The sequence below is a fragment of the Podarcis melisellensis genome (genome assembly GCF_964234715.1).
Source record: "Podarcis melisellensis genome assembly, chromosome: 1".
NCBI lineage: Eukaryota > Metazoa > Chordata > Lepidosauria > Squamata > Lacertidae > Podarcis > Podarcis melisellensis.
The window spans coordinates 95,983,814-95,994,596 of NC_138528.1; the positions used below are offsets into that span (position 1 = coordinate 95,983,814).

Below are 10,783 nucleotides of genomic sequence, written 5' to 3' on the forward strand. Positions count from 1 at the left end.
AAAGCTCCGTTCCTGACTGCCCAGCGTATACTCTACCACGGCAGGCTGTGCAGTTGCTTCTGGTGGCACAACTGAAGGCATGTCTGCTATGCCACCAGCATCATGCAAGTTTAATCTCTCTTTCTTCTGTGCAAACAGAAAGCATGCAGCAAACTTCTCTTTTCCATTACACTACATTTCCAGAGGCAATCTCTGTTTGGGTGCAGAGCCACCCAGCCAGCTGTGCTGTGAGAAATTACCCTTCCAAACGTTCAGCAACTTTCAGTGGGCCAATTTCCCTTGTGAACAGGGTTCAGGCTTAGAGGTAGAGCATTAGCTTTATGTTCAGATGGTCAAAGGTTTAATCCTTGGCATCTCTAGGTAGTGTTAAGGATAGATGTGTCTAAAACATTGGAGCTGTGCCAGTCAGCACAGCTAATACTGAGCTAGATGGATCAGTGGTTTGGCTCAGCACAAGACAGCTTCCAATTTTCCTTACCACCCCAAGTACATGAGTTATGTCATTATGTGCACAGACCCACACTATGTTTGATAACTCTCCCAGCCATATTTTTCCCGAATCTTGTATGTCAGTTTCTTCTAAAGAAATCTCAGCACACTCCAAGTTTCTCATCTCAGGAAGAAACTACGTGTGTGTGGGGGTCTCTCTCAACCTTAAGGTTGTGCATGAAGGCTGAGATTTCCTGAAAAAAACATTGCAACCATGTCAAATGGTGTCATTGTGCCAGTTATATGGTGCATACTTTTAGTGAATGTAAGGGTGCTCTTGCTGTGAAAGGCTGTCTAAATAATTGACATCTCTCCCTTTTCATGATCATGCTTCCTCTTGCTTTGACCCCATGTCATTTCAGTCACATATCCTCATTGAAGCAGTGGGTTTAATTTATTATCATTTTAGGTACCAGGTAAATGCCTTTTTGTTCCCAGAGTCCTTTTAATTGCAGTGTTGTATAGTTATCTTATGATTCTAGGTTCTTCTACCAAATTGTTCCCCTTGTTATGATTTTGTAGTTAGCTGCTGTGCCTACGTTGCTGTTGTTTGTTACGATTTTGTAGCATTTATGACTAGTTTTTACTGTTTAAACTTTGCATTGCTCTTGGAATTCTGAAAAGGTTGGTCAGCTGCCCAGAAAACCAAGTTATATGGATAGCCAATAAATGCAAAAAATAACAATGTCAGTAAGCAAGCACTGCTGGTATGGATCAAAATAATATCCAGTCCAGCATGCAGCTTTCAACAGTAGTTCCAGAAAGTTCGTAAGTAGGGCATGAAGGCACCAGGGTCTCCCTTCTTTGTCCACAGAACTGGCATTCAGAGGTATACAATCTCTGCAGTTTTCACAGCTAACATACATCCTGTGAAAAATGGGGACGTTGTGGGGCTTCAGCTGTTGGACTCACAAACTCCCATAATTCCTTATGTGGAGCCACAGGTTTCCTATTCCTGCTTATTTGCTTAGTCCCTTCCTATAGTCACTTAAAGTGAACCACATCCCCAATCCTTTGTTCAGCGAATTCCTTAAGTTAGCTACCAACTCCCTTTTTCTGGAAACTACAAGCAAGTCTTGCTTCATTGAACAAGTCTGTGTTCTAGAATTATGAGGGAGAAACATGTGCCTGCATCCACATCTTGTACAGTACAATCATATTGTCTGCAGTTTCCTGTCAAAAAAGCCCTACTTGACAGTTACATTTGTTGTGCTCTATGAAACAACACCTGCAAAAGTGCTCAGTGGAGAATGCAAGTTCACCCAAAGCCATTAATGTCTCATCCCCAAAAGATCACTGTATAGGCCAGGGGGGCTTAAAGGGTGTCCCCGTCCCGCTTCCTGAGTGTAGGCCTATTACAAATACAGACAAGTTTCTTCTCCATTTAGTTTCAAATTGATTTAATGGAGGCAGAGACAAGTTTACACATACAGGATATGGTTAAAAAAATTAAAATTCTAGCCTTAATGTAAGAGGTGATATTAGTCAGCTACTTGCTGTCCTGAAATTATGGGAGCACTTAATTCCTCTTGACTTTTGCAATGCCTTTCAAGGGTGAGGAAAATAATTCAATAACTTTGAAATTGTGCCAGAATAGCATTCTCTGAAAAAAAAGAAATCGTTGTATTCTTTCTGGCTCTGTGCAATCAGAAATAAGGAACTTTGGTTAGAAAGAGGTGGTTTTGAGACATCAATGTGACTCTTGAGCCTGTAGCTCTCCCAACTTTGTTGGTTTACAACTCCCATAATTCCCAACCATTGGACTTGCTGGCTGGGAGTAATGGAAGTTGGCAGTCCAACTGAATCTGAACTACATTTACCACCCCCAACATAAACAGAAAGAGGCAATGGATGGGAGAGAGCAAACAGGACAAGGGGAAAGTAGGTTTTTTTTACTACTGCTGCTGCAAGGCTGTGTAAACAATAAACAAATCACCAGCATCCTAGGGAAAAAACACACACAGAGAAATTGGGTTTGGTGTCAATGACCCCAAAACTCAAGACCGCAAATCAGAATCTAACCTTGGGAAGGAAGAACAATCGTTGATTTCAAAGACTAGGGGCTATTTCATAGTACAGGGCAGAGTGGCTTGTGTATACATGCAAAATGTTCTGGTGCAAGTCAGAAAAACAAAGTTTGGACTGTTTTACTCAATATTAAGGAATGGACATATAATACGGCATCACAGGTATCCCCCATCCCCAGCAATACTCAGGAATGAGAGTTTTGTCTAGAACCATGTTGTACCCTCCAGATGTTAATAGAATACAACCTCCATCAGCCCCAGACAGTATGGTCAGGGATAAATGTACCTGTAGTTTAACTTCTGGAGGGCACCAGGTTGTCTAGAATTTAAAATACCCTATTCATCCAAAATTTTCAAGGGCAGAAAAAAATAATAATTACTAACTGAAATTCCAAGCAAGACAAAGGGAAATAAATAAGGAGCTCCAAAATGAAAACAAGATCCCAAGTAGTTTTATTTTATCACAAACTTTTATTTACAACTTTACAATGGCAAAAGATTTACAAACCAATTTGCTATCAAAAGAGCACTTGACAAGAAGATACTTTGGTTGTAAGTGTCACTGGGTGCAATCCAGCTGCATTCAATTTTTTGCATTTTGATATTTGCCTTCTGTAGGATGTGGATTGCACCCACTTTCTGCAATGAAATAAAACTAGTGTAAACCAAAACAGCTTATGCAATCTGGACCAGAGGCCTAAATATCCGTATAAAAGATTATGCCTTTTTTCAACCAGTACAATGAAAATACTTCTTTTATATACAAAAAACTCAAACACAACTGTTATTCAACATCTGCACAACTAGACAGACAAGCAGTAAAACTTGTATCTCCTAGCCACATATTCAGGCCCTGCCTCCTAGACACACACACTCACCAAGATGTACAGTTTATTTTATAAATAAGTCCATTAAATCCCACAGAAAACTAAAAGCAAATACAACATTCCGTCTGGGAATAAACTTGTACATTATCTTGAAGGAGTTCAACCTCCAAAATACTCCAAAATCACGTAGAACAAATATATATAGAGAGAGTGTCCCAATTTTACAAATATTGAGAGAAAATAAAATATATTGTTAGCTGGAATGGAAACTCGAAGACTCCGACTCTGTCGAAACAGAAGAATGTCCCCCTCGCTTGCCTTTGGAGAGAATCTTAAGGCTTGAGCCTCTGCTAACAGAGGTCAAAGCATTTTGGGCAGATGTCTTGAATTTGGCACCCAGGAAAGCATAAAGGATGGGATTCAGGCAACAATGGAAATATGCCAGGGCTTCAGTAATGGCGATCCATTTGTGCACAACCTCCTCAAAGTAACAGCCGTTCTGGATGACTCCAAGGAAGACAAAGGTGTCTATGCTGATGCCAATGTAGTATGGTAGCCAGCAGGCAAAGAAGGCAACAATGAGGATGACTGTGGTCTTCAAAGCTTTGCGCTTCTGTTGGCCTTTTGACTGTGACAACTTGGAAATGATAATGCAGTAGCAAGTCAGGATTATAAGACCAGGCAGGATGAGGCCTACTATAATATGCTGAAACCTGAAGGAAATTGTCCAGGTTTCGTGAGGGTAAAATCGCTGGCATACGTATTTTACACCTGGCTCACCAGTGACCTTTGTGCTAGCAAAGATGATATCAGGCACAGTCAGAAGCAGAGCTGGTAGCCAGACACCAATGTAGACGATCCTTTCCGCCAGCAACTTCCTGGGTCTCTGGCTGTTGGTTGCATGCACAATTGCCAAGTATCGATCTAAGCTTATGAAGGCCAAGATCAGGACACTGCTATAGAGGTTGACCGTATAAATGCAATGGACTACTTTGCACAAGAAGTTGCCGAAGTACCAGCCGATCACGGCATCCACAGACCAGAAGGGCAAAGTGATTACAAACAGGAGGTCAGCCACTGAGAGATGTACTCGATACTTGTCAGTCATGCTCTTCAGCTTCTTCTGATAGCCCATGACAACAATAACCAAGCCATTGCCAATGATTCCCGTCAAGAAAATGATGGAGAAGATTGTGGGCAAGAAGATCCGGTTGAAATCGGCGTTCTCCTGTCCAAAACATGCTTCTCCTTGGTAGTTGCCATCGTCACCAGAGCCGGTCTCATCAGTACTATTGTCAGAAAGGTCAAAAAAGTACGCAGAAGACAGCTGTGGAAGAATTAAAAGAAAAAAAAAAACAGTAGTTAGATGACAGCGAAAGAGCTTAGAGTTAGTGTACACTCACTAGCAGCAAGCGTCAATGTTGTATAGCAGATAGCACCTTAGATTTGATAACCAGGATTCAAATCCTCAAGAGTACCTCGAGGTGACCTTAAGCCACTAACTGTCAGTCTTTTCTTCTATGACTTTTAGGGAAATTAGAGTGATGGAAGCAGTGCTTTTGAGAACATTTATTATACTTTTATTAGTTGCAACAGACAGGGAAGGTTCTCTTTTAATTGTTTATGCTTTGCTACGGTAGTGTACCCAAGGGTTCTGTCATTCTGCCTTTAAAGCTCCTAATTCTGCAACTATAAACAATAACAGCCTAGTTCCTTTTTGTAAACTTTCAATTTTTCTTAACATATAGACTATACATATTTTAGTTTCCAAGAATGGTCAGTGACCTAACCAAAAACTAGGAAGAAAACATGAATCTTTCAAGACAAGAAATGGAAACTAGCTGCGCAAATTAGTTCCAGACTAATTTGGAATTTTTCAATTTCTTTCCCCGCTGTTCTTCAAACACAAGGAATTTCCTTCATGGATCACTAGATAAAATCTTGCAAATCATGTGCACATAGTGCAACAGGTGACAACTGTTACAGGCAAGTTAGATCAGAGCACATGTGATATACTTGCAATACTGTCAATCACTGCTTTCCATTGCTTCTATGTGTAGGCTATGAACAAAATAGTACACAGTGGGGATCACATGTGGTCTGCAGGGTTTTTGTAGATGGAAGTGCTATCTATGAAGTCAAGTCATCATGACTGAAGTGATTCCCAGATGTACAGTAGAAAAATGAACATTAGTTCCCTATTTATCTTAATGACAAGAAGAAACTAATTTTAAAACAGAAGTAGGCATTATAATGGATTTACAAAAGCCGCCCAATGGAGCTTCAACTTGGGATATAAAAGCAAATATCCAGACTACCTTCAGTATTTCCTCTATGGAATAAAATGCTGGTCAGAAAATTTGTTTATGAACCTGATGCAATGTTTTTATACAAAGTTTTCATTAGCCATGCAGAGCACTGTGCTATACAGTTTCACATAATATGACCTGGAGGAGTCTAGGAAAGGGATAATGGATTACTGGTCCATTAAGAGGAAAATCCAAGAACATCCATAGGGCCAACTCAAAGGACCTTTATTAGGGCCTACCAACAAGTTACAATGAAGTGGGGAAACCTGTGACTTAATGGAAACTCACTGGGTTGGATGTTGAGCAAAACAGAGAGAGAGAGAGAGAGAGAGAGAGAGAGAGAGAGAGAGAGAGAGAAAGAAAGAAGGGGGCAGAGAGGAAATAATGAGGATGTTGGGCAAAATGGACAAGCCTAAGTCCTCATGCGATTACTGTTCCCCCGTGGCTGTTGCATAGGACTGTGTGTCAGTAGGAGGGAAAGGACATTTTTCAATTTTACCCGCCAACAGAAGAAAAAAAAAAAAAGAGAAGTAGCAAGAGAAAGGGCATCTTAGGAAACCACCAGCCAAGCAGACAGGGAAAGAAAAGCAAGGGGAGGGCGTGGCCATCTAGGTACAGCCCCTGCCCTCTCAGGCATTGAGGTTTTTTCCCCAATCTCTTGCACAAGCTTGTGACATGAGAAGGGCATCTCAGGAAACCACCAGCCGTTTGAACACTCAGACAGCGAATAACAGCCAAGGGAGGGAGTGGCTACCTGGGCGCAGCTGCTGCTACCCAAGACTTTGAGATTCCCTCCACCCTCTGCATCTCTTGCACAATCTTTGCTCTCACCCTTCAACAGAACTCAAGCAACTTTGTAGGCCAATTCAAAGCACATCTATTTTTATTTGGGCCACAGATTTATTTATTTTTAACAACTTTTAAAAAGGAGGCCATCCTGGATCAAACCAGAAGCGCCAACATTGCTTTCCAACAGAGAAATCTCTTCCCCAAGCAGAACAGATGTTCAAACTGCAAATGAACTAGGACCCTTTAGATCTTAACATCTCCAAGCATGCAAGGGCTCAAATTCAGGATTTTTTGTTGAGGTCTAGAAATCCTTTGCTGAATGTTAAGTAATCTTTTGAACCAAATCTGTTACCCATTTAGCTAATCAAAGTTGGTATTATTCTGTCATGGATGCTTTAGTTGAGATTCCTGCATTGCAGGGGGTTGGACTAGATGACCCTTGGGGTCCCTTCCAACTCTACAATTTGATGATTCTAAACAGCCATTGGCCACCTGGTGTGATACACCCTCCAAGCAAACTTACACAAATCACAATATTCCTCTAGCTAACCTCCGCCACCCTTTGGCTCCACCTCCCCAGTCTTAAACGGATCCATCATACAGATCCCGCTGCGTGTTTAACTTGGGACAGGTCAACTTAAGAAGAAATCGTTACTGCTCATAATGACGAAAGGCTGCAGTCCTAAACCCTCTAATCTGGGAGTGAACTCCACTGAATTAAGGCAGGGCTCACTTCTGAGTAGACATAGCCCATTTCTAGATATGAGTTCCCACTGTCTTCAGCGAGTTCTGCACCATTCCTCTGGTTTTGTAGCAACGCAAGCTTATGACTGAAGAGAACTGGAAAGGCAAGGCGGCTTCAAGAGTGCTCAAACGCGCTCGATCCACCTTCTAACTTTTCCTCGCTTTGTGCAGCCAAAGCGAAGTCCCCGCGTTTCTAACCGCGCGCAGGGAAGACGGGAGAGCCACCGCCAAAGTTTCGCCGCAGAACAATCCTTCGGAATTCAATAGGATGCAGCTATAAACAAGCAAAGGGGTGGTGGTGAGCTGCTTTCTCCCGTAACTGGCTCTCAAGCCTAACAGAGACAGAAGGCATGCCAAAAAAAAAAAAAGTTTTGTTTTTTTTGGGGCAATATGAGACTTTTTTTAAGGGCAAGCTGCCGTTTTAGTTAAGTGATTCATGCCCTTCCCCCCGCAACAGGTTCCTCGGGCTTGCAAACCACGCGCCAGAGGTCCATCTACGATTCTACTTATTATTGCGTTGTGGGGAAGATCTCAAACCGCCAACCCCAACTCGCGCACATTTACGTGCAAGCAAGTCGCGATCCTGTCCATGGAATTTCTCCCTAAGGGAAACTGAAAAAAGGACGCACGGAAGGGTGCACGAGCACGCGCTCCACGGCCGCCTCGACCCCCAGCCTTAAAAAAAGAGGGCAAAGTCCGGGGGGCGACTTTTCTACAGTCTCTTGCACGGCTATTGTGCCGGCTATTAGTGCAAGGTGCAGTCCCGATCTACTGCCAAAGGGCGAGAATCTGCTTTATTGTAAGAGTCCCTAGGAGCGAGCGAGCGGGCGAGCGAGGAGCCTTAGTTCAGAAGCAGATTTGCTTGCAAAGAGAAATGAGCGCGCTCCCATCTCTTCGCCTCTTGGAGAAGCGGAGGCGTCATCCACGTCCAACACGATTACTATTATGATTAATTACCGCCGAAACAGTCGCATGGCTGTGCGTGGGCTCTCCCTCATTTCCCGCGAGATGCCGCTTAGTTAGGCAACGCGCGCCACTGGAAAGCGGCATCTCCGCAGCCCTCCAGTCCCAACACTCTTTCTCATTCATTCAGTCATTCCACCCCTCCGTCGTCGCGCCACACTTACACCCGCGCTCCGATCCATGGCTCCCGTGCTCTCTCGGCACAGCCTCGCCTCGCCACTTGCAGCTGCCGAACCAAACACAAACAAACTAAAGTTCTCGCGCCGGCGCCACCCGCGCTCCTTATAAAGGCGCCCTCCCCTCGGAGCCAGCCCGCAAGGCAGCAGGCGCCTCCTCCCAAGTCCGTAAGGGAGGGGTAGGGTGGGGATCGCGGTTAAGAGTAGGAGGGCGAGCAAGCGAGCGATCGGCAGAGCGTGCAAAGGAGGTACCCCGCGTGGTGCCTGAGCATGCGCCGAGGGACACCGCCGAGCTTTTCTTGCATGAGGTCGTCGCCGCGGACTACACGCCTGGGGGGAGGGAAGTGCCTAATGGATTTGCAAGGGATGCAAATCCTTTCACTTACGTTTGCCCACTGAGTCTACAGCTCCGCTTAAGAGGGCTTCGTTTTCCAGAATCCAAGGCTGAGGACTGAGTTCGTGTCCTCTGTATCGCCAGGGATTCCACGTATACTAAAAGAGGGAAGCAACCCAAATCAGACCCCAGAGAAACATGGTTAGCAACGAGAAGAGAAAACCAGCCTTAGAAGATGCAGATCATGTTCGTTTTAAGGAGAGGTCTCCGAAAGCGACAGGCCAAATTCACATAGTCAGTTTGCTCTTTGTCCGTTGTTTGGTACTCAGTGAACATGGAGGTGTTGTTCCGTTCCATATATATATATATATATGTGTGTGTGTGTGTGTGTATACAAACACACACACACCATCTAAACTTGATTTGTAATCTATAAAAGTTGCCCAAACTGCAGTCCTGTACATGTTTATTTTCGATTAGTTTGTTGAACTCAAATGACAGTTGCATACATAAGAATGGGTTGCAAGAAGAGTAAGCAAGGATAATGATGTTGATAATAAAAACATAATAATAATAATAATAGTAATAATAATAAACATAGTGCCAAATTAAGGAAGATCCAACTAGAAAACTATTTATCAACACCCACAATACCGGAGAGATGTAAAATACCGCATTAACTAGCACTGGTGAAGCCTTTGTTTGCCTTGAACAGGCAAGGATCATGTATGCTTTTCATTTGTACAATTCTAGCAAAGAAGTCTTTGTCACAACTGTGGTCATAATCCCGGTGTGTACTGCTAGTTTGGTGTGTTACACACACACACACACACACACACACACTGCTTAACAGTTGGAAACTAATGCAGAATCACTGGTGTCTCTGCACTTGTTTGCAGCACTTTCCATGCATAAGTTTGTTATTGCTGCCACAATTTGTTGTGCAATTTTTTTGCAACCATCACTATACCTTGTGGCAAAGAATTTCACACATTAACTACTATGAGCTGTGTGGAAAAAGTCGTTTAGCTGTTGTTACTGCCTTTCCAGTGTTTTCAGAGAGAAACAATTGCCACACTCGCCTTCCTTTAGACATTGTTTTTTTTCTCCTTGAACCTAACCTCGTAAGCCTTTTTTCATATGAACTTCTGGACTTCTGATAATTTTTGTTGCTTTCTGTATAACCTGCAGTTCTTCGGTGGGGGGCATAGCTCTATAGGATCTTGGTGCGTCGCTGCTTCAGGAGCACAGATCTACACTGATCTACATGATTGTTGACTGGGCCAATAAGTAGGTTGCACAAGTGACTTAAGGTGGGTTGCACGTGGCATTTCATTTCCTTTTTTTTTAAATAGAAGTGGAAAAATATGGAGAAGGAAGTTTTACACAGGCCTCCCCAGCTCTTGGGAATTGCAGTTCCCATACTGCAATACTGAAGGTTTTCTAGGCAGGACTGTTAGCAGTGTAGGTAAGGATGGGGAAAGGTGACAACGTGAAAAGAGGGACATAGAAGTCAAATCATTAAATTGGGTCCTACACTGCTGGTTTAGCTAAATGTTTTGGAGAGCCCAAGGACTGAAGCAGAAATGTTTCACCATCCAATTTGAACCTGTCTTATGAATTTCAGTGATAAGGACATCTTTGATAGAAGTCTACTGATCTGATCGAATGACAGATGACTTCATTTACAGATTTTTCTGTAGGACGTACAAACCACTCTAAAACAGGTGTGGGGAGCCTCAGTTCCACCTGACAGTATTTTACTGTATTGTTTTGATATGTTTATTGCGCTAAACCATCCTGGGGCGTTCTCAACAAAGAACAATATACAGTGGACGCTCGGGTTGCCAACGTGATCCACGCGGGTTGCGGTTCGGCACTTCTGTGCATGTGCAAAGCATGATTTAGCACTTCTGCGCATGAGCGACCACCGAAACCCGGAAGTACCCTGTTCAGTACTTCCGGGTTTTGGCGGTCCATAACCTGAAAAAACGCAACGTGAAGCATCTATAACCTGAGGTATGACTGTATGAGGGATAGATAAATAAATACACAAATCTCTTGTTTCTCCCAGTTTCTTTCCAACTTTGCTCACTTCTTGCTTTTGGGCCTCATCCAGCACTGG

The 10,783-nt window shown here is 43.3% G+C and overlaps 1 protein-coding gene across 1 annotated transcript; it reads right to left on the bottom strand.

The window, feature by feature from the left end:
* Positions 1-2,967: 2,967 nt before the first annotated feature.
* Positions 2,968-8,529, bottom strand: CXCR4 (C-X-C motif chemokine receptor 4). Its single transcript, XM_081923082.1, has 2 exons — positions 8,313-8,529; positions 2,968-4,670 (listed from the first exon to the last, which is right to left on the bottom strand). The coding sequence occupies exons 1-2, from the start codon at positions 8,328-8,330 to the stop codon at positions 3,597-3,599; spliced, it is 1,092 nt and encodes a 363-aa protein (XP_081779208.1). The 5' UTR covers positions 8,331-8,529; the 3' UTR covers positions 2,968-3,596.
* Positions 8,530-10,783: the final 2,254 nt, after the last annotated feature.